Below are 24087 nucleotides of genomic sequence, written 5' to 3'. Positions count from 1 at the left end.
GAATGCAATTAATTATATTGCGTTTAGTTGTTTACATAGTGATGTTATAATTACATCATGATCGATTAAGATTGTTATTCCATTTGTTAGGCAAACCAGCTGTTAGAGATGTATGTATCAAAGCTAATAGGTTCTTCAACCTTTATTGTATTAGTGATTTAATGGTCATGTATGATGCATAAAATTGGATAATATTCCTAATTAATTTATTGTTTATATCCAATGGATGTGATATTAGAGGTGATAATCTGGCTGGATCGGGTGTTCCATCTTTTAGGTAAATTTTTAATTCATTTAAGGGCATACAAACATCCAATCCCAAGGCTTCAATCTCTCACCCCTAAAGCCAAACACTCTCTATATAGGACTTACTTTACATGCATATATAGTCATTTCAATACAGAACTCTCTAATAAATTTTAATCGATCATGATGTAATTATAACATCAATGTCATCGTGAATAGCTGTGAAAAATATACAACTGTTTCTTGATTGTATTCACTACTACTTAGAATTTATTTTTAAGAAAATCTATATCCCATCAAATGTTTCCAAATTTTATCACAATTGAAGGAAAATAAAATCTACAACAAGATGAAGAAAAACCAAAAAAGGGATCGTAAATAATGAGCAAAGAAAGCATATAATAGTGTTTCAAGACAGGGCCATGCACGCAATCCACAAAGGTTGCAAGATAATACCCCTTTTCTTGAAGTGGGTTTGTTATCCTAGCATAATTAATCTTTTTTTCCTCTATAAGAAGGAGCTTGCATTGCACCTCTTAGTTCCATCCCTAATTAAACAGTTTCATCTCTTGCACAAAGAAAAAATAATTGGGTTAAGTTAAATTGTTAGAGAGAGAGATGGGAGATGATGAGCAGAGCAACTCAGGTGGGAGGTTTGGTGTGATGATGAAGAAGCTGAAACCTTATTTGCTGGTGGTGAGTTTGCAATTTGGCAGTGCAGGGATGTACATAATCAGCATGGCCACTCTCAATCATGGTATGAATCGATATGTTCTCATCGTCTATCGCAATGCTACTGCAGCACTTGTCCTCGCTCCTTTTGCCTTGGTTCTTGAAAGGTTACTAGCTAAAACTACCATAAGATTAATTAATTAATCACATGTAAGTAATAACCTTTAATCAATTAACTAATTAATTCTCGGTATACTAATGTTTTTATTTTATTTTATTTATTTATTTATTTTTGCAGGAAAACGAGGCCGAAAATGACAATTTCTACCTTTTTCAACATTATGGTGCTGGGATTTCTAGAGTAAAGATACTCTCTCAATCTCACTAACACGCATATACTATACTACATCGATGATTAACACAACACATATTAACTCTATGATTGACCATCAAGTGAATTTACCCTTTGTCACATATGTAATCAATATATGGTGCATATAATTTTATTCAAAAATATTTATGACAAAAACAAACACTTGATTGTGCAGGCCAGTCATTGATCAGGGATTTACGTACTTGGGGATGAAATACACATCCGCCTCATTTGCATCTGCCATCATGAATGCCGTTCCGTCTCTCACCTTTGTAATCGCAGTTATTTTTAGGTAAGAATCAATTAATCAAATAGGTAGATTTCTCTCCAACGAAATGGTCTTCGAGCTTATAACTTCATAATTATATAGTCTTAATCCATTCCTAGGTCATTGTATGACAAAATAATTATATGTCGGTTACATCCCCTTCCGTCTGTAGCTAGCTAGCATGCAAATCTATTTGCATGCATAAATTAATTAATAACAACTTATATAAACCTGAAACATATGCACACAGGGTCGAAACTGTAAAAATCAAAGAGGTGCGAAGTCAAGCCAAGGTGATAGGAACCCTAGTAACCTTTGCTGGTGCTTTGCTGATGACACTGTACAAAGGCCCTGTCATTGACCTCCTGTGGTCGCACAAAACCAGCAGCCACCATGAAAGTAGCAGTTCCACAACCTCCAACCAACACTGGATAGCCGGGACACTCTTTATCCTCCTAGGCAGTGTTGCCTGGTCCTGTTTCTACGTATTGCAAGTAAGTATAAGTATTAATTGAATTATGTTCCATGCATGCGCACGTGAGCTCGAATATATTAACAGTGAACTTAACTAACTTATATATTAATCCAGTCTATAACAGTGAAGAAATACCCAGCAAACATCTCACTTTCCTGCTTGATATGCTTGGCGGGAGCGTTGCAAGGCTCAGCTGTAGCATTTACTGTAGAGCGTCGCCCTAGCGCGTGGGCGGTTGGATGGGATTCAAGGCTCCTTGCACCTCTCTACACGGTAATTATTACCACACAACTTATTACGAATTCAACCCGAACAAGAATTTTCATTTTAATTAGATGGTTTTAAGTTTAATCGAATTAGGGAAAATGAAACTAAAGCCTTTTTCAATGGTTTAGGGAATAATTAGCTCTGGGATTACATATTACGTGCAAGGCTTGGTTATGAAGACTAGGGGCCCAGTTTTTGTAACGGCTTTTAACCCACTCTGCATGATCATCGTGTCCATTCTGGGTTCCATTATTCTAGCTGAGAAACTTCACCTTGGCAGGTAAACATAAAGAGCTAATGTCGTATTTCCCCTGCAATTTTTATCTTAATTCTAAATTCTAATTATCTCATGGTATGCGATATTTCTTGGCAATATTTGCGCATTATTCCTATATTTATTTTAATTATAAATTTTCTCCTAATGTGACAAATTCTGATTAAAAAGTATTGATAATGAGGAATAATGGAATGTACAATATGTTCTGATATTGTACATCTTGTGACATAACTTTTGTTTGGAACAAATACTGCCTTATTTTACTAGAAGGTATCTTCGTGATGTAATCAATCAACTTTAAGCATGCATTTGATATGTATCATTCTTATCTTTTTCTAAATAGTACATAATACATTTTAATTCCCCCTAATTTTTTTTTTTTCAAATTTAAACTTGACATATAGTATCATTGGAGGCATGGTCATTGCATTTGGCCTTTATTCTGTGGTGTGGGGTAAAAGCAAGGATTATGGCACTAACCCAGCTGTGCAATCCAATACTACTGTGAAGGATGAACCTCAGGAGTTACCAATTACTAATGCAAATGCTATCAGTGGTGCAAAATTGGTGATTGATACAAGTAGCATCGACCAGCCTTCCCAAATGCAATTAAAGACAGTCCAAATATAATGCTGATCAAGAACTTTTTATGTATCGTTCGAATTTTATCGGATGCTCTTGAAGGAACTAGTACTTTATATGTATAAAGAATCTGATAATGCCTCTGTATTATATTCCCTTTTGATTGTAATTACGTAGTAAGTCTCTTTTCTTTAGCTCTTAGCTATAGCTTTATGTAGTAGTATGGACTGACACAAAGAACGGTGTCAACAAGCCACAATAAGAATATATACCATGGGTCTATTCGTCCTTCTATATTGCCCAATGTTCTCCAATTGTTTATTCTTCTGCTTTTGGCATTTTTTAAGATCTGGAATGATGCTATTAAATACTCTATTTACTAATAATAGCATTACTTATATGTAATCTGTTTTTATTGTTCGATCTTGTGTATTTACTAAAACCCATCTACGTATGACGTGCTTGGCATTAGTCCAAATCTTTGTATTTAGCAACTCTTTATCAATGACATCTACTATTGTTTGGAAGAAAAATAGCATTACTTCTATAGGTGAACCACTTACATATGAGTGAAATTTATATATACTTTTTATAAGTAGAGAGCAATGTCATCCATAAATATGAAAATTACCGTTAGTATATGGTACTCTCTTTAAAATAAAATGGGTGATATTACATTTTATCAAATGATATTTTTGTAATGTAATCAAGCTCACCAATAACATCCGACTAAAATAGTATAATATTATTGTAATAATAGTGTCGTTTGATTTATTAATTATAACTTTACCTTTATCATATAACATTGGACTATAAATTATGAGGATTATAGTGTAATCTTACATTTCTCGTAATTTATAGATTAAATGCTAACGGAAATTAAATGTGAAGGTTGAAGAAATTTGAGATTCTACCATAAAACCAATTAGCAATATGAGGGTGTTGGGCTTGACATGTGGCCCCCTCACCTTTGGAGAATAATCAAGTAAAGCACGTATACTACACAAGTTGGGTGACGTGGAGCCATGAATGGAGCTACCTTGGGCCAGGTGGGGGTGGATGCCCTCACTGAGTTTATTTTGTTGGAAAAAAAAATGTACATGCTTGAGACATAAGTAAGGTCGATCACTAGTTTATTTGCTTGTCACATTAGCCTTAGCTCTTCTAGTTGCTATTGCCAACATTGAAAGGGCATTTTTGGCCATGGGAGATCAATTGATGAATGATAACATGGTTATTCTTATAGAGAGAGGTTTGATGGTATTGGTACCAATGGCGGATCTAGGATTCGAATCTTGGGTTCAAGTTTTCTTTTATATAGAAATAGATCGCAAAGCGCAAAAAAGATTTTCAATTATTCACTAAGGCATTTTGTTGAACACTGGGTGGACTTCTTGTTGTGAGTCATATCATGATGTGCATATGTCAACATATATTGACATATATGGAAGCAATTAGATGAGTGATATCGATAGAATTCGTTGAGTGTTGCCGACGCAACATGTTGAAATATGCTTAGCAGGTATTTCATCAAACACTTGGTAGGTACAAAGAGAACAGGTACAAAACATTCGGAGGGTCCTCAGAAGATCTTTATATATATATATATATATATATATATATATATATATATATATATATATATATATATATATATATTTCTTGAACTTCAGGTGATCCTGGGATCACCTTCATCCCAGTGTGCATCACCTCTGGTTGGTAATGAAGTTGTCATGCAGCGCTGTCAAAACATGAAACGAGTCGAGCGATATTGTAATATGTTGTATGAAAAATCTTATGAATTATTATATAAGTATTTTGTTTATTAAATTCTTAGCTTTTTACTTTGTGACTTTGTTGTTTGAAGATATCCCCATCTATAAGTATCCCTGGCTTCGTCCTTGCATGGAGTATGTGTGACCGTTGGCCTTCATACGTGTGCAAATACTCAAGTCAAACACGCGAACAACACAAGTGGAGTCATGGAGCGTATGTGGCCATTAGGCTTCACATGTGGCCAATTGTTTATGCACAAGTTAGGGTTTAGGGTGACCTGTGTACAAACAATTAACCTAATCATATAAACAGTCGGTGCCACCAAAATTCAACTTACTTACAAAATGTTCATTGCCTTAATTTTTTTTATGTTGTCTTTATTATTAATAAAAATTCATTAAGTATTTTTGGTTGAAAAGAAATTCTGTGAGGTCCTTTTCATTAACTTTTTTTGTAACTGGTGCAAATGCATGCAAACACATGTGAATTTGATTCAGGATAATTGTCTCGTCACTTCCTTTATAAATTCGTTTGTACACGCTATTAGTTGCAGCGGTAGGTGACTCTTTTCGCATATCTGATTAGATGACATTTTTGTGCTTTCGTTTACGATACGACACTTATTTTATGGCTGATTAAAACGGACTTGCAAATCCAATATTTCCCAACTTACCTCTTTCCAAGCTTGATGAAGAAACTCGAAACAGTGAGGCAATCATATTCAAACCATGGAGCAATCTAGTTAGTAGAAGTAGAACTGGTAGAGGACTCTTCAGATACAAGAAAATATCAGTATTGCGAACACAAACTTACAAATGGTGCGTGGGGGTTTTCATGGCTATTGCCGAGGTTTTCTAATAAAAAAAGTGATTTTGCTAATTTTGTAATAAATTGACGACCGTGTTTATTAGTTTTTTTTTTTTTCTATTACAATTGATATTACAACTGTGAGCTACCTGAAGAGGAAAGTCCTATCCCAACAGTCCAAATTTACACTTATACATTGGATAAATAGTTCTTACTTTTGTTTCTTCCCCTACGACCATGTGCAATTGTCTGGGTTAATACCTAAAAGTTTTGCTACTGCTGGAGGAAAGTGGAGTGTGTCTACGCGCACTGGCAGGCCATCGTTTTATCCTAGATTCATATTTTGGACGGAATTTGGACCAAAAATAGATATTAACCCAAAATCATTTGTAGTCCAATATTACAGAAGTTGTTGAGACAAGGGGAGGAAGAGAGTTTAAACCTCAAATTTTAGGTTTTAACCCAACATTGCAATTGTTATAACAACTAGCTAGTTCCAAATTATAAAGCTTCATTTCACACATATTAATGACGTTACCCTTAGAAATTTTAAAGTAGGACAGGAAAAAACACAACCACAAAAAAAAAAAGAGTCGGCCAAATGCGTACATATGTTGTTTTTTGTTTTTGGTTTTCTTTTTGCAATAATTATTAACCACAACCAATTCTCCATTCAAAAACCAAAGATTTTAGGGTGGGATTCCACCAAACTATTTAAATTTTGCGTGGAATCCAAACACGAAACCACCATCTTTATATGTTTGGACTTTATCTCCCCAAGTGTTTTACACTCATCCAGGAAAATAATGGCAATAGTACTGTGAGTTTAATATATACACACACACACGCACACATATACATATATGAGTTATTTTGTGTTAATTAGCCTATGGTGAGGGAGAATATGGGTATAAATTAGGTCTAGTGTATGAAACTCACCAATTTAATTATTTCTTTCAAAGATTACTTCTACAAAAAATCATCTGATTTCCGAACTATTTAAACGTTGGATTAAATAGTATAATAGTGTTTCTCTTGAAAAACCATATTCCTCTATTTTATTCACTAGGATGTCTTAGTGGTTTTGAATTTGTCTAATTTTTTACAAAGATAATCCATGAATTATGTACTAAAATATATACATTTTGGATCATTGAAAATAAATTTGCAGAATAAAGCCCACAGGATGTCGCTCAAATAAAATTATTAAAAAAAATTCCTCAATGTAAAGGGACTATACATATAAAAGTAGTTAAAATGGAAATACTGTGTGAGTTACATATTATATTATATATCTAAAAAGTGCATATTCCACCTAATCGGTTGATTATTTTTTTTTTCTTTTCCCATTCTGGTACATCATATGGTTGCAAGTTTGCCCACGAACTACATGTTATGGCGATCTATAGTTTTGTGTGTTAATAAAAGAAATGTAGTTCCGAAAAATATGTATGTACATTATTCAGAAATTCTCTCAAAAAAATACGATGAAATATTTGAACACATATGAGATTTTAATATTTATATTTGAAATATTTAATTTATTTTAATTTTTCAATAATGATTAAATACACATATCTTATGTGAGTTTTACATGTAATATTAAAAAAAGTGTGACAAATACATGTACTAACGTGAAAATGTATATGTATAGGGCGTTTGGTTTAAACCAGTAAGTGCTTTTCCATACCTTAATTAGCTACGAAAGCGATGGAAGTATTAAATTAACAATTTTGTGTAGTTTGCACTAAATTAATCCAGGAAAGAATCAATAGTAGCGTGTTTATAAGCCAAAACATGCCTGAATGTGGAGAATAGGTTTTCGATTATTATCCTCAATTTGTCGCCATACAAAATAAAGAATCATTAGTGTCTTTCTGATTGGCAAAGTTATATTATATTATACTCTACAAGAAATTTAGATGAGTACCTTAACCACGTTTTAGGGATTGTTTTAGGAGACATTATATAAAGACGATCAACAGGTAGTGCGTAACCTTGACAAAATTTACCTTCCATGTCAATCCCACTAACATTACTTGATATGAATGAGATTTATTAATGGGAGAAACTTTATAGTATGATAACTGCCATACTACAACATACATGTTGTTATTCATGCTTGTTATAACACATGTATTCGTAAAATATCAATTTTATTGTTTACTCAAATTATAACACATAAATTAATAACACATCACGTCAAGGGTGGATGGAAGTAGAGGTACCAAGACCATTCAATGTCCGGAAAATATACATGTGAAGGTCCCCCGAGGACACTCCGAGTGTTTGGTATGGGTCATTGCCTACTAAATGTTTGATGTGTAATGCATGTTAGGCATATCTCTAGAGATTGTGTCGACAACACCAACAAATTCTCTGGATCACTTAGCAGATTGTTTCGGCAGAGGCCGTTATCTGTTGACATGTGCGCAACATGGTTTGGCTGTCGACAACAAGCCCGCCAAGAGTTCAACGAAATGCCTTAACGAATAAATTTTTTTTTTCGCACTTTGCACTTTGTTTCTATCTAAAAAACTTGTATTTAACACCGAGACCCCCCAAGATTCAAATCTTTGATCCGCCACTACACCACGTCACACTCAAATTTCTCCCATTTATTGAATTTGATCATCCCATAGTTAAAAAGTCCCCAAGTATATATGGTGAGTTAACTTGGTCATGGGTTAAGTGCCTTAATATATTAAAGTGGCGTCCACTCTTCATAGCACCCACTTCTACTATACCCAAGCACCACGTAAGTTTAACCTCTTGCATGTATCATGCTGCACTCAACCTAAATATGATTTGGTGGTCAATGAATCAAATCCCCACTTCTAATAAATTAAGTATGGAAAGAAAAGGAAAAGCATTATTTTCATATAGATCCACTTAATTAAACTCCTCTCTCTCTCTCTCTCTCTCTCTCTAAAGTTTTGTTTGATTCCCACCCAATTGAGGATTGCTTGTATGTGGGTGTGCTTGGTTAATGGATAAGAGTATCGACACATTAGACACGCACAGAGAGAGAGAGACAGAGAGAGACAGAGAGAGATTGTATGTGTGTTTGAGTGGTTTAGACATGTACGTATCATTTTGAAATGTGGCCGGGCTGCTGTCGCTTTATTTTTGCTTTTGAGGCTTATAAGAGGGACATTTCTCAGTTTAGTTTTCGCATCCTCTCACAAGTAAATTAATTAGTGGAGTGTGTAAGAGGTAGTAGAGAGAGCAACGCTACTACTAGTACTAGTACTAGCTAGCTAGTGCATAGAAAATTAATCATGGGAGAGTCTAAGTTGAGTTTATTTCTCATCAAGATAAAGCCTTACTTGGCTATGATCTCCCTTCAGTTTGGATACTCAGGCATGTACATCATTAGCATGGTCTCGTTTAAGCATGGCATGAGTCACTTCGTTCTCTCCGTTTACCGTCACGTTGTTGCCTTCTGTGTCATTGCACCCTTCGCCTTTTTTCTTGAAAGGTCATCTCTCTCTACCATTTATTACCTCATATATTTCAAAAATATATGCATTTATGCATATATAGATAGGCGTTTTGCTACTAAAATTACTTGTTATGAAAATGATACGTACGTTGTTACATGTAATATGCCAATATAAATCCTATGGTATTCATACAAAATTTTACATGCGATTAATGGTTTAAAATTCTAGTTTAACATGTAATATGCCAACTTAGTGGCAAGTACCTGCATGTTAATGCCTGTATACATATTATATTTCCTTTTTTACCCTACTAATTTGACCACATTGTTTTTACCTCTCTTTTACAGGAAAATAAGGCCAAGAATGACTCTCCCGATATTCCTCCGAATGGTTCTGCTTGGTTTTCTTGAGTAATACTCTCTAACTTTTCTCTATTTTTCTTCTTCTGATAAACAAGTGAAATTTGACAATAGAGATTACAAGAAAAAATGGCAATATATAATATGGTTGAAAGTATAGGTTAAGGAGTGAAACAAATAAATTTTCAAATTAATGCACGTACAATCATCATATACTAATATGATTAACATATTAATATATACAGGCCAGTTCTTGATCAAAACTTATACTTTCTGGGAATGAAGTACACCTCAGCAACATTTGCATCTGCTGTTGTCAATGTCCTTCCGGCCATTACCTTCATAATGGCACTTTGTTTCAGGTAAAGTTAATACTCACTCCTGAACTTATGCATGCATGATTAGTGTTTTTAGTGCGCTTATGCAAATTAAACAAATAAAAAGGTTTGAGGTATGTTTGGGAGACAAAACATTGGAAGGCACTACGGGGATTGGCATATACTGTTCCAATCACATCGTGCCACTTCATGTGACTAGAGACTTTTTTCTTCCTCTTATTTTCGCTGACATCATGGTGGACATGATTCTATCATAATCAGTTCACATATATAATATGAAAGAAGAAATATTCATCCTTGTTTAGATTACTATGGAAAAGTTTTGAAAGACATGACGTAAGTCCTCACACGTGGCACTTGCAGTAAAGAGAAAAAAAAATAAGTATAATTAATAATTAAAAGTAAGTTTGCTAATACGGGCAGCCAAATTGGTTAAAGTAATGTAATTTTTCTTATCAATACATAAGTTTGAATCATTCTTCGTGGTTTATAGCATCTCTAATGTATTGGAGAATGACTCAAATCTTATATGAGTTAAGCTTCATATTTGAGTTTCTGGCCAAAGTGAGACCCAAATTAATTGTGGGTTTCAACATGAGGCGTCCAAGGTGGAACCCAACCAACAAGGATAAATTTTATTCAACCAAGAAAAATAAGATTTGAGCTTTGAGTGCAATCCTCTCGAATGCACAACTTTGAGTTTTGACTCAAATCTTACAAATCAAAATATAAATATATAGATCTAAGGATGTAAGTCTTTGCATTGGAGGAGAAAATCAAAATACTAAAAAACACCACCCTTTTATTATGACAGAATATAAAGAATATAGGTCTAACATTTGAGTCTTTTCATTATATGATCTTAGAATAGATTAAAATATCATTTTGTCAAAATAAAAGCAATAATAAACTTGCAACTAATTAAATAGCTCATGATCGAGTGATACTTCTTCTTGCTCATAAATAGAAAAATGTAAACCAAGAAATTCGGATTCTCTACTTGTGGAATCCAATGCTAGTTTGCTGTATAAAGTAGTGGTAATATGGGTATAATTTATGTTTCCTAGAATAAAACTTAAGAGATTAATCCAGTGTTTACTCTGAATGACATAAGATACTATTCTCTTTCCTTCTGGTGCATTTTTCGTCCTTATCTGTCCACGAATAATTCCTCTCTATTTCCTATCCCACAAATTCATATTAATTTGGAGGAAAATCAGATAAGATTAATAAGTCGGTCTCCCAAGAGAATTAGAGAAAATACATTTGATAACAGAATGTCCAAATGTTATTTGATCGAAAATTATATGATTTGCTCTTTTATAAACATTGCATGATACATTGATACTATCATATACAATCTTTCTAAGTTTACAAGCATCTATATAATCTCATTTGATCGGTTGATATTAATATATATTTGATCGAATTAAAATCCTATTTTTCTTATGGAATTATGATATGTACAAATCCAAAATAATAAAAAAGTTTACCTCACCGTTGTCCTAATTTTAACTATTATCGTTTGATTAACTAGGCTAGAGACTGTGAACGTTAAGAAGCTACATAGCCTAGCGAAGGTGATTGGAACCGTAGTCACAGTGGGAGGAGCAATGATCATGACATTGTACAAAGGCCCCATTGTGGATATCATACGAGGACACTCACACAGCCACAACAGCAGCACCACCGACTCCATCGAACAGCATTGGATTGCTGGCCCCTTGATGCTCATAGGCAGCTGCGGTGGTTGGGCAAGTTTCTTCATTCTTCAAGTGAGTACCTAGCTATTCACAATTAATATTTGTCACCTACCTATTTTTACAGATATAGGTAATATTTTGTTGCCAAATAATGAGAAATCCTCTCTTGCCAAATTGGAATTAGGATTATTGATTAGGTTGACTATTGTTTGAATTTGAAGTTCAAATTAACATTCTGACAATTTAAGTATTTGTCGATCAATATAAGTTTGGCAAGAAAACTCTATTTGGCATGTGAAGTACTTATAAAATTATCAGTATAATGTCACGCATCAACATAAAAATACTAATCTATTTAAACTAAAAAATTTGACATCATTGCAAACACATTCTCTATTGGCTTAAAAGGGCGTTTTTGTAGTGTTGAAGATTTCTTATATATTAATGTATATGATAGTTAAGTTAATCCAAGCTTTTATGTGTTGCAATCAGTCATTTACGTTGAAGAAATACCCGGCAGAGCTCTCTCTCACGGCTTGGATATGCTTGATGGGTATGTTGGAAGGTGGAGTAATAACATTTGCAGTGGAACGAAAACTGAGTGTTTGGGTTATAGGTTGGGACTCAAGGCTTCTTGCTTCCGTTTACTCTGTGAGTACACATACAACACTACATTCCCATATTCACAATTGTAACATATAATAAAATCATCTCACACGTTATATATTAATCTTGTGAATCATAATTAGGGAGTGGTTTGTTCTGGGATTGCATATTATGTGCAAGGAGTTGTGATTAGGGAACGAGGCCCCGTTTTTGTGACCGCTTTCAGCCCCCTCTGCATGATCATTACCGCTGCTCTAGGAGCTATCGTTTTAGCTGAGCAAGTCCACCTTGGAAGGTATATAAAGCTAAAATTTCTCTATAAATTGAATAAAACTATTTCTATCGTCTCAATTGATCATGTGTTGAACCATCTCTCTAATTAAATGAAAGACTGGTGAGGTTTATGACTCACATATCTATTAGAGAGATGATACAATTCATGGACCAATTTCTTTGCTATAAGTATTAAAAATTATATATGATAGCTCATGTGGATAATTGTCACCGTAGATGCATATAAGTTATTTAGTGAATCTCGCACGTACAAATGTACTATTAATAGCTAATAGTCATTCATGAATGCATGCATAACTCTACAAAACAAAGCAATCATCATAGTTGTTTTATTTATTTTGCTGGTTGTCTCCCTTGTTCTCTGTCTCAGTATAATTGGAGCGATTTGCATAGTGTTCGGGCTCTACACTGTGGTCTGGGGCAAAAGCAAGGACCCTCTAGCCTCAAGCGCACCGTTGAAAGATGAGAAAACTCGTAACCTTGAGCTGCCAGTAAGTGCCGATCATCACAATAGCACAAATGAACATACCTGATCACAAGATTTCACTACCAAGATTCCCAAAACCAAAGGAATCGACCTTATCGATATACATATCAGTGTTCCAAGTTATGTTCCTGCCATGCCGTGTTACAGTTACGAAAGGGCCATGAAAGATTATGCACAAATCTTTTTTGGAACCTCCGTAATTAAGTCATGTTGTATTTTGGCTACGTGCATCTGTTAATTTTTTTGACGTATGTTTTGATCATATGCACCTTGAGAGTGAATGAAGTGATCAATGTAATATTTTAGCCAGTTATATATGTATGTTTGTCTTAGCTCTCCATGTTCTTCATGTTTTTCCTTTTCTCTTTTACAAATTTTTTGGTTCTTTGGGTTTCATTAAATCCACAATTTTACTGGTGTGTAGTGTAAACTAAATACTTCTACTGCTTTAAGCTCCCTGTGAATTCATCCAAAGAAATTGAACGCTTGCTTGCGCACTTTTGGTGGAGGGATAAAAAAACTCAAATAGGGGTGCACCGGGCAGGCTTCAATGAACAACCCTTTTTCAACCTTGCCCATATGCTGGCAAAAATTGGTTGGAAGGTCATGTTATTCCCGGAGTCACTCTTAGCTCGAATTTTGAAAGCTAAATATTTTCCTAATACCTCAATTTTAGAGGAATCACAGGACAAATATGTTTACTTATTTTATGTACCATTATGTTTGCTTGTTTGATAGCATATACATAATCCAATAAAAATGCTTCACATAATTAACCATTTAAAAATGTGAAGAATGACGGTTCAACCTCCACCTGATTAATAGCATGCAAGCGGATCAAAAAGATGGTATCCAGGTCGACACCATGACAGATGAGCCAAGATGGAAACCAAAAGAAGACGCCAAGCACATTGTTCTTGATCCCCAACAGCCCGGGAAGACGGTTAGAATCGACTCACCATTTTACTTAGGAAAAATGTGATGTCTATGCTTGGTCACCCTCTGACATGTCCGACATCGATCCCGAGATAACTTTCCACAAGCTACACGTCGACCCTGTTGTTAAACCAGTGATCCAGAATAGGTGACATTTTGCTCCCGAATGGGTGATGATGATGGAACGAAGATAAACAAGTTGTCATAGGTCGGGTTCATCGCGAAAGTGATGCACTCAACATGGCTAGCCAACGTCGTTCCTTAAAGTGTTAGAAATTTAATATTTAAATATTAGTATTATTAATATTTAAACTTTAAATGTTCAAGTGAATGAAAATTAAAAATAGTCATGGATGGGTTTGACCGGCAGTTTTCAAAGGTTATGTACATTTGAACAAAAGGTTGCAGACGCAACCTTTGCAGCTTTTGTCAATTGAGTTTGCAATCTTTGTAGCTTTTCGTCATTTGAACAAAAAGATTGCATTGCAGATGCAAACTCTGTTTTTTTGGAAACGGATGCAACTTTGAACAAAGGCTGCATCCTTTGCCTTTTGGAAACAGACACAACCTTTGAAAATGGGGCATTTCGAAGCCTATAAATAGACCACCAAGTCAAGCATTTTAGATATACTTTTGCATTCAGAAATCATATAGAAATTAGAGTAGTTTAGTGTTCAACAAAGAGAGTTTTAAACACTTTTGGTTCGCTGTTCTTTGTGGATTGGAGTGCTACTTCCGCAAAGAGAAAGATCGTTGTATCCTGGGAGACATTTGCCAACGCAAACCTTGAGGCACCACTGAGGGGCAATCTTATCTTAAGGCTATAGAATCAAATTCTAGCCTCGATCTCTTAAGGTTCTTCTATTCCTTGTTCTTCTTGCATTTGTAGAGATTTTATTGTGTATTATTTAATAATTTATAATAAAATATATAGCAAATTTTCCATAACTTTTATCCAACAACTTAAGACAAGATTTGAATTTTGTATGTTCTTTCTTGCGTCCAATATTGTTGTGCATATTGATTACAATAGTGCTGCCTATATATTAATTGATTATTTGAAGATATATATTGTGAAGCAGTACATTTGCATTATAGTACTGATTGGTATTTGCATTTATAAATGAAGCATGATTCATGATGATTATGATGGTAATTTCGATGCATGCTCATAAATTAATATGATTAATTACTTAGTTCTTTGTTTGTTTGACAAACCAATTTTAGATATAGCAAATAAACCTTAATTTTTCAAACAATATCTTCCAGTTTTGTTAAATTGTTATATTTTATTAGCCAAGTTTATTTAAATAATCTTGTGGGTTACAGTGTTAAGAAACTAAAGTCTATTTGCTTCATAATACTTTGTTGCTTTTACTTTAAGTATAAAATATTGAATTGTGTGATTTTCTCTCTTAAGGGAAAATGGTTGATACTAGTAATTCTTCTACTAAATTGGGTAGCACGTCAATTGCAAGTGTTATGCCCGTGGTGATCCCATCTTCCACCAATCATGGTGAGAAGCCTGAAAAGTTCAATGGGACAGACTTCAAGAGGTGGCAACAGAAAATGTTATTTTACCTCACCACTCTGAACTTGGCAAAGTTTCTTACTGAAGATGCGCCTGTGTCTGGAACTACCGCAGAAGAAGTGGCTGCAGTAGATGCATGGAACCATTCTGATTTTCTTTGCAAGAATTACATCCTCAATGCATTAGATAATGCACTATACAATGTGTATAGTCCAATTAAAAATGCAAAAGCCTTATGGAATTCTCTTGACAAGAAATATAAAACTGAAGATGATGGCATGAAGAAATTCGTGGTCGGTCGATTTCTTGACTACAAGATGACAGATTCCAAGAAGGTTATCAATCAAGTCCAAGAGCTACAACTTATTCTTCATGAAATACATGCTGAAGGCATGTCGCTAAGTGAGACCTTTCAAGTGGCTGCAGTAATTGAAAAATTACCTCCTGCTTGGAAAGATTTAAAAAATTATCTCAAGCATAAGCGCAAAGAGATGGGACTTGAGGATTTAATCGTAAGATTAAAAATTGAGGAGGATAATCGTTGCTCTGAAAAGAAGTCTAACAATCAACTTATGCAAGCCAAGGCACACATTGTGGAGGGTGGATCAAAGAATAACAAAAAGAGGAAGCATTCTGATGAAAGCTTAAGCCAAGGGAATTCTAAGAAGTTCAAAGGCAAGTGCTTTGTTTGCAACAAGACAGGACACCGTGCTAGCGAATGTCGAAACCGCAAAGGCCAAGACAATTCGAAATGGAAGAATAATGAGGTACACATAACCGAGGAAAAGAGGTTGTCTAATGAGATTGCTGACATAAATCTTGCGGCCGTGGTATCTGAAGTCAACATGGTGGGAAACACTAAGGAATGGTGGGTTGACACTGAGACTACTCGCCACATTTGCTCTGATAGAAACATGTTTACCACCTATCAAGAAGTTACTCACGGAGAGCAACTGTTCATGGGGAATTCTTCTACATCCAAGGTTCAAGGCCTAGGAAAGATAATTATAAAGATGACTTCTGGAAAGGAACTTACTCTTAACGATGTCCTTCATGTGCCTGATATCAGAAAGAACTTAGTCTCCGGACCATTGTTGAGCAAAAATGGTTTCCGTTTGGTTTTTGAGTCTGATAAGTTTGTACTAACAAAGAGTGGAATGTATGTTGGGAAAGGATATCTCAGTGATGGTCTTTTCAAATTGAATGTAATGACTGTTGTACCCAAAATTATCAATAAAGTTAATTCTTCTGTTTATATTGTGGAATCACCAAATATATGGCATGGGAGGTTAGGACATGTGAATTATGATACTATACGTAGGCTAATTAACATGGACCTATTACCTAAGTTTCATATTGATATAAGTCATAAATGTGAAACTTGTGTGGAAGCAAAGTCAACTAAAGCACCATTTCACTCCGTTGAAAGAAGTACGGAACCTCTAGAATTAATTCATAGTGATATTTGTGATCTAAAGTTTGTGCAAACTAGAGGAGGCAAGAAATATTTTATTACTTTCATAGACGATTGCACAAGGTACTGCTATGTGTATTTGCTAAGAAGCAAAGATGAAGCCTTAGAAGCATTCATAAATTATAAGAATGAAGTTGAGAATCAACTTAGCAAAAAGATAAAGGTTATAATAAGCGATAGGGGAGGTGAATATGTTGCACCATTTTCTGAATTTTGTACTCAGCATGGGATTATTCACCAAACTACTGCTCCTTATTCACCTCAACAAAATGGAGTTGCTGAATGCAAAAATCGTACATTGAAACAAATGATGAACACTATGTTGATAAGTTCTGGGGCAGCTCAGAATTTGTGGGGAGAAGCATTGCTTTCTGCAAACCACATTCTCAACAAATTACTTCATAAGAAGTTAGATAAAACACCTTATGAATTATGGAAAGGCAAAAAGCCTTCTTATAAATTTCTCAAAGTCTGGGGGTGTTTAGCTAAGGCAATGGTCCCTGATCCTAAGAAGATTAAAATAGGACCTAAAACCATTGATTGTGTTTTCATTGGTTATGCCATAAATAGTGGTGCATATCGATTTCTTGTACATAAATCGGATAATCCCGAAGTACATGTTAATACAATATTTGAATCAATGAATGCTACATTCTTTGAAAACGTATTTCCATGGAAAATTGCACAAGAACAAAGTTCTTTGAAAAGAATTTATGATGACTTTAGTAGCAGTCATAAAGAAAGTAATGATAATTCTGTAGACCGAGAACATGTACAAGATATTGAACCAAGACGTAGTAAGAGGGCTAAGACATCAACGTCTTTTGGACCTGATTTTCTTACTTACTTATTAGAAAATGAGCCTCAAACGTATAAGGAAGCTATATCCTCTCCAGAAGCTCCATTTTGGAAAGAGGCTATTAATGCTGAAATTGAATCCATCATGCAAAATCATACATGGGAATTGGTGGATCTTCCTCCTGGAAACAAACCTTTAGGTTATAAATGGATTTTCAAAAAGAAGATGAAAGCAGATGGATCTATTGACAAGTACAAGGCAAGACTTGTCGCCAAAGGTTATAAGCAAAAAGAAGGCTTAGACTATTTTGATACATATTCACCAGTCACGAGGATAACATCCATCCGTATGTTGATTGCTATTGCAGCAATTCATAATCTTGAGATTCATCAAATGGATGTCAAGACTGCTTTTCTAAATGGTGATTTGGACGAGGAAATTTATATGGAACAACCTGAAGGTTTCATAGTGCATGGCCAAGTGAGAAAGGTATGTAGACTTATTAAATCACTTTATGGTTTAAAACAAGCACCTAAGCAATGGCACCATAAGTTTGACACTACAATGTTGTCAAATGGATTTAAAATAAATGAGTGTGACAAATGTGTTTACACTAAAAGCACACAAGAGGGATATGTCATTGTGTGTCTATATGTCGATGATATGCTAATTATTGGTAGTAATCATAAGATTATTAAATCTACCAAAAGAATGTTGGCTAATAAGTTTGATATGAAAGATATGGGAGTTGCAGATGTTATACTAGGAATCAAGATTTCTAGAACGTCTGAAGGACTAACTTTATCTCAATGACATTATATTGAGAAAATACTTACAAAATTTAATAATTATGTAAATAGTCCTGCAAAAACACCATATGATGTTAATATGCATTTATCAAAGAATATTGGTCAATGTATATCTCAAAGTGAATATGCACAAATAATTGGTAGTCTAATGTACATTACAAATTGTACACGTCCGGACATTGCATATTCAGTTAACAAATTGAGTAGATACACGAGTAATCCTGGAAAGGATCATTGGAAGGCAATTGCAAGGGTTCTTGATTATTTGAAATTTACGCAGAACTATGAATTACACTTCACAAGATATCCAACAGTACTTGAAGGCTATTATGATGCTAACTGGATATCTGATACACAAGACTCGAAGTCCACAAGTGGATATGTGTTTACTTTGGGAGGCGGAGCCATCTCATGAAAATCCTCTAAACAAACGTGTATAGCTAGATCCACTATGGAATCTGAGTTCATTGCATTAGACAAAGCAGGGGAAGAAGCTGAATGACTTTGTAATTTCTTAGAGGATATTCCCAATTGGCTGAAGCCGGTGCCCGCCATATGTATACATTGTGATAGCCAATCAGCGATTGGAAGGGCACAAAATCACATGTATAACGGTAAGTCTCCACACATACGTCGTAGACATAATACCGTTAGGCAACTTCTCTCAAGTGGTATAATTACCATTGATTACATAAGGTCAAAAGAAAATATAGCGGATCCGTTTACTAAAGGTTTGACTAGAGAGCAAGTTTATAAATCATCGAGGGGAATGGGTTTAAAGCCTATGTCTTAAGAATCGCCATAATGGCAACCCAACCTAGCTGACTGGAGATCCCAAGATCTAGGTTCAAATGGACAACCGAATTGTGGATGATTCAGTGGGAGCACTGCAGAGATAATCTCCTACCTATGTCCTATGATGAAACAGTGCTATCTGCAGCGTGTTTAGGATAAGCTTTGCTTTTAATGATTCCTATACTTGGAAATAACAAGTGGGGTATTGTGCAGGATACTCTTAATGGGATATCACCTACATGAGTGTGAAAAGTGGCCGTTTCTATGAGAATTATAAGGCTAAATTCTCTAAAGCACTCAGGATTACCGAGAATTGTTCAGGGCCAAAATGAACACAATCGTAGAACCATATGTGTTTGGAGGAATACCGTGTGAATATTATTGTCTTGGTTTACATCAACGGCTGAGCAGTTCAAGACATCGCGTTCACTGATTAGCTAGTAAATCCGATACTATTTCCCTAAGGAAGGTTCAAAGCCAAAAGCTACCTCTCCCCATACGGTATTTGTCCAATTAAACTCTCTCTAAGTGTCTGCATCTTCATTTGCATTAAATTTTGTTAATTTCCATTCATGTGGGGATTGTTAGAAATTTAATATTTAAATATTAGTATTATTAATATTTAAACTTTAAATGTTCAAGTGAATGAAAATTAAAAATAGTCATGGATGGGTTTGATCGGCAGTTTTCAAAGGTTATGTACATTTGAACAAAAGGTTGCAGACGCAACCTTTGCAGCTTTTGTCAATTGAGTTTGCAATCTTTGTAGCTTTTCGTCATTTGAACAAAAAGGTTGCATTGCAGATGCAAACTCTGTTTTTTTGGAAACGGATGCAACTTTGAACAAAGGCTGCATCCTTTGCCTTTTGGAAACAGACACAACCTTTGAAAATGGGGCATTTCGAAGCCTATAAATAGACCACCAAGTCAAACATTTTAGATATACTTTTGCATTCAGAAATCATATAGAAATTAGAGTAGTTTAGTGTTCAACAAAGAGAGTTTTAAACACTTTTGGTTCGCTATTCTTTGTGGATTGGAGTGCTACTTCCGCAAAGAGAAAGATCGTTGTATACTGGGAGACATTTGCCAACGCAAACCTTGAGGCACCATTGAGGGGCAATCTTATCTTAAGGCTATAGAATCAAATTCTAGCCTCGATCTCTTAAGGTTCTTCTATTCCTTGTTCTTCTTGCATTTGTAGAGATTTTATTGTGTATTATTTAATAATTTATAATAAAATATATAGCAAATTTTCCATAACTTTTATCCAACATAAAGACCTTTATCCAGTTCCCCAAATTGGACCAGTGGCTTGGCATTCGGGAACTAGCTACTTAGCTGCATACTCAAGCTACAATTAGATTGTCATGCACCAGCCTAACAAGGAAAATACCGTGTTCATGATCGAGAAAGGCACCTACTGTTACAAAGTCATGCCCTTTGATCTCAAGAATGCGGGAGCCACCTACCAATGACGGGTAAACATGATGTTCAAGAAGCAGATTGAAGTAACAATCAAGGTCTATGTCAACGACATCATGATGAAAAATTAAATTGTAGAAGATCATTCTCGGAAAGCCAAAATTGCATCTCCAATGCATTGTATCACGTTCAACAAAGAAAAATTAAATTGAATCAATACCATGTAGAACAATTCAACAAAATAATAAATTAATCATAAAAAGAATGATTAAAATGTAATATTCCCCTGATTAAAGATCAAACTTCTTTAGCACAGCGTCAAGAGCGTGCTGATAACGTGCTATATGCATAATTTACTGAACAATTATGGAGGCCATAGAGAGAGAGGTGCAGCATAAAGAGAAAGAGAGAGATGTGTAATTGTGAGGTGTGTGTTATATCACCCCATTATGACTTTATTTATAGTAGCAGAGAAGGTTAAATCCTTATTAAGATTACAACTCTAATAGGATATCTAAGCCTAGAGAATATTCCAAGATATCTCTAGATACACTAGGATTTACACAATCACATTCCTAATCTAATAGGACTGCAACATATACAAAAAATATGATAAGTTTATAAAAAATAAACGTAAAACAATTGTGAGAGGTAGATTAAAAAAAAAATTTAAAAAAAAAAAAAAAAAAACTTGTGATAGAGGTACGTAAGTTATGTGTTTTTGTCTACCTCTGTGGGTGGAAAAGGGTTTTCATTCTACCTCTATGGGTGGAATTAATTAATTTATTTTTATCTACCTGTTTTGGTGGAATGATTTATGTATCTCCAATTCTCCTTGTGTGTATAATTCATGGCACACCCAATCCCTCCTCGTATGGCCAGAGTTTGTATATACCCATTTGATTCAAAGCTTGTCTTAGTTTCTGTGCTTGTACCTTGGTGTTTGGGGATCTTTAAATATGATGCCATCTTAATTTGTTTAATATTCTCCCTTGTGTCCCAATAAAATGAAACAAAATTTTGTTTACCTGAATTGGTGGAAGGCGCAAATTAAAGTGGAGCAGCAGTTTGGTGACTATGAGTGTTGGGGATGGAGGGTTTATTCCTTTGGTGGGGCATTTAGGATTTGATTTTCCAGATACATTCAATTTTATGTATACCTACTCTTTAGGAAGACAAATACTTTATACCTATAAAGCGGATTTATTCTACTTAATACATACCAAAAAACTGAAGAAGAAATTAATCGTGAGAGCCTGCAATTATATATGCATAAACAAGAATCATAAGATTTTGCAATTTGTGGAAGAAAGAAGAAGTGATTTTGTAGAGGAGGAACAAAAAGACGGAATAGAGGAAGTAGAAGACCACGTACAAGAGACTGGCTGTACAGGAGTAATTATTTGGAAGAATAGATAGTATTGTTTAAAACTAATCCTACAATTAAGATGATGTGGACAATGAATCACTGGATCTAACCTAATAATTAAAACTGGACTATATCTAGTAATTGCTTACAAAAATTGGACCTATATCAAGTTTCCCCTTCTAACAATTATACACATTATTATTATTATTATTATTATTTTATGCAAGCTATAATGGGGACGGGAGAGTCAACTTCATAACCTCGGGTGCAGGGGGCAACAGTCTACCCCTCATTTGGTAACAATGTGAAAACATGTTTTTTGTTATAGGTGGTGGTATGCCCTTGATAATTCAGCTTCACATGAACAATGAACTAGTATCAATGCTCTTCGGAGTCTCTGTAATTTCAAAACATTCCTTCAATTCGTTATAGACGAACATTATATTCGACCTTTGGTTGACGTCGAAGGCACACATGCCGTGGCAGTTTCTGTAGCTTTTCGAGTGGAAAAGTTGCTGTGCTGACCCTGTATTCTTGAATCCACTATGCTCTCAATTTCCATTCTCTCAAATTTAGAAGCCACCCATTGAAATAAGCGCGAAGGTCAGGTGCTACATCTCTTACTATTGTTGATCTACTAGTTATGAGCTCTAGCAAAAATAATCCTAAAACTGGATATATCGCTCTTACGCTCAGCTTTCCAATGTAGTAATATATGCACAAAATAAGAAATAACACAATCCATACTTAACTCATTCTAGACGTGTAGGCACATTGAGGACTTGTTTGGCGCCTAAGATTGGATCGAATTGGGCATTGGATTCAAGGTATTTTGAAGAAATTTTGTCCAACCACAAGATTAGAAGTTAGATTACTCGTTAAGATGCTTATCCCTTACAATGCCCACAAAATGGTAGGATCAAAAGGGATACGTACCTTTATTTCATGTCTAATCTCTTCTAATTACCTCAAAACCCTTGAATTTTATGAATTAACAATCCGATCCAATGCCCACAACATACTTTAAGGCCTCATTTAGCAGCTCGGACTACACTGACTATTTTTGTCAGATAGGATAAATAGTCACCGGATAGTACTGACTAAATTAGTCAAACGTTTGGTGCAGTATCAGACTAATGACCGTATTATTTATACTGTGTTTGGTATTATACCAGATATGAAGAATCAAACTTAAAATAAAACTAAACTTAAAATAAAATTAAAAAAAAAAACTAAAATCATCACTTTTGTTCTTAGATCTCTCCGCCGCAAACCCCCCCCCCCAAAACTCCCTCCCTCTCTATCCCTTCTTCTTCTTCCCCGTCTGCTCCCCTCAACTAAACCCCATCACAAAGGCAGCAACAAGAAACCCAGCAAAACCCACCTTTCAAATTCTCATCGTTTTTTTTCCCAATCCTTCTTTTTTTTTTAGCTACAAATTAGCCCAGCAAAAGTAGAATGGTTATGAATGATATGACCCAAAAGAGGCAGATGGGTTCTTTAGCAATTGAAAATTTATAAAATCATTTGCAAAAATTTGAGAGAAAAACAACAATCAGATTCAATCTGATTGAAAAAAAAAGTTGGAAGAGAAATAGGAGGGTAGAACAAAGAGAGAAAAAGAAAAATTGCAAGAAAACAGGGAGGAGGAAGAAGAATCTCAGATTCAGAATTGGAGAAAGAACCTTAGATTCAGAGAGGAGAGTGATAGGAGCATATTTATGCGACTTAGTTGGCTTGTTCTTAAGTATTTATGTTGTTTTTCTTTAGTTATTTTAGTGTTTAAAGTCATTTTCGTGCAATTTCAGGTTTAGAGACGAAGTATGCAAAGAAGTGCAAAATGGAGCATTTTAGAGCAAAATTGAGCTAGAATGGAGTGTATGCTAATGGAGCACAAGGAATGGACGAGTTTGAAGGTCAAAGGAGCTTAAGAAATGAAGAAATGAAAGTGAAGAACAAAGAATTCAGATTTG

The 24087-nt window shown here is 34.8% G+C and overlaps 2 protein-coding genes across 2 annotated transcripts; both read left to right on the top strand.

Annotated features, from left to right (window-relative positions):
- The first annotated feature begins 755 nt into the window (after window positions 1-755).
- LOC126631280 (WAT1-related protein At4g08290-like) lies at window positions 756-3452 on the top strand. The gene is made up of 7 exons (XM_050301458.1): window positions 756-1085; window positions 1217-1279; window positions 1467-1583; window positions 1810-2053; window positions 2149-2307; window positions 2430-2581; window positions 2983-3452. Exons 1-7 carry the CDS (start codon window positions 865-867, stop codon window positions 3206-3208), a joined length of 1182 nt encoding a protein of 393 aa, XP_050157415.1. The 5' UTR covers window positions 756-864; the 3' UTR covers window positions 3209-3452.
- A 5460-nt stretch (window positions 3453-8912) lies between these two features.
- LOC126633555 (WAT1-related protein At1g21890-like) lies at window positions 8913-13308 on the top strand. Its single transcript, XM_050304201.1, has 7 exons — window positions 8913-9224; window positions 9537-9599; window positions 9794-9910; window positions 11424-11661; window positions 12082-12240; window positions 12339-12490; window positions 12860-13308. Exons 1-7 carry the CDS (start codon window positions 9025-9027, stop codon window positions 13020-13022), a joined length of 1092 nt encoding a protein of 363 aa, XP_050160158.1. The 5' UTR covers window positions 8913-9024; the 3' UTR covers window positions 13023-13308.
- Window positions 13309-24087: the final 10779 nt, after the last annotated feature.

The sequence above is a fragment of the Malus sylvestris genome, chromosome 8 (genome assembly GCF_916048215.2).
Source record: "Malus sylvestris chromosome 8, drMalSylv7.2, whole genome shotgun sequence".
NCBI lineage: Eukaryota > Viridiplantae > Streptophyta > Magnoliopsida > Rosales > Rosaceae > Malus > Malus sylvestris.
The sequence above is the reverse complement of the archived record's forward strand: the minus strand, read 5'-3'. Positions and strand labels throughout refer to the sequence as shown.

Bases quoted from the DNA above. Each gene is read 5' to 3' on its own strand.
- LOC126633555 (XM_050304201.1), top strand. From the start codon at position 9,025: ATGGGAGAGTCTAAGTTGAGTTTATTTCTCATCAAGATAAAGCCTTAC. The intron at 9,911-11,423 runs GTAAAGTTAATA...TTGATTAACTAG, and splicing joins ATAATGGCACTTTGTTTCAG to GCTAGAGACTGTGAACGTTA. The intron at 12,241-12,338 runs GTGAGTACACAT...AATCATAATTAG, and splicing joins TTCTTGCTTCCGTTTACTCT to GGAGTGGTTTGTTCTGGGAT.
- LOC126631280 (XM_050301458.1), top strand. From the start codon at position 865: ATGGGAGATGATGAGCAGAGCAACTCAGGTGGGAGGTTTGGTGTGATG. The intron at 2,054-2,148 runs GTAAGTATAAGT...ATATTAATCCAG, and splicing joins CCTGTTTCTACGTATTGCAA to TCTATAACAGTGAAGAAATA. The intron at 2,582-2,982 runs GTAAACATAAAG...CTTGACATATAG, and splicing joins GAGAAACTTCACCTTGGCAG to TATCATTGGAGGCATGGTCA.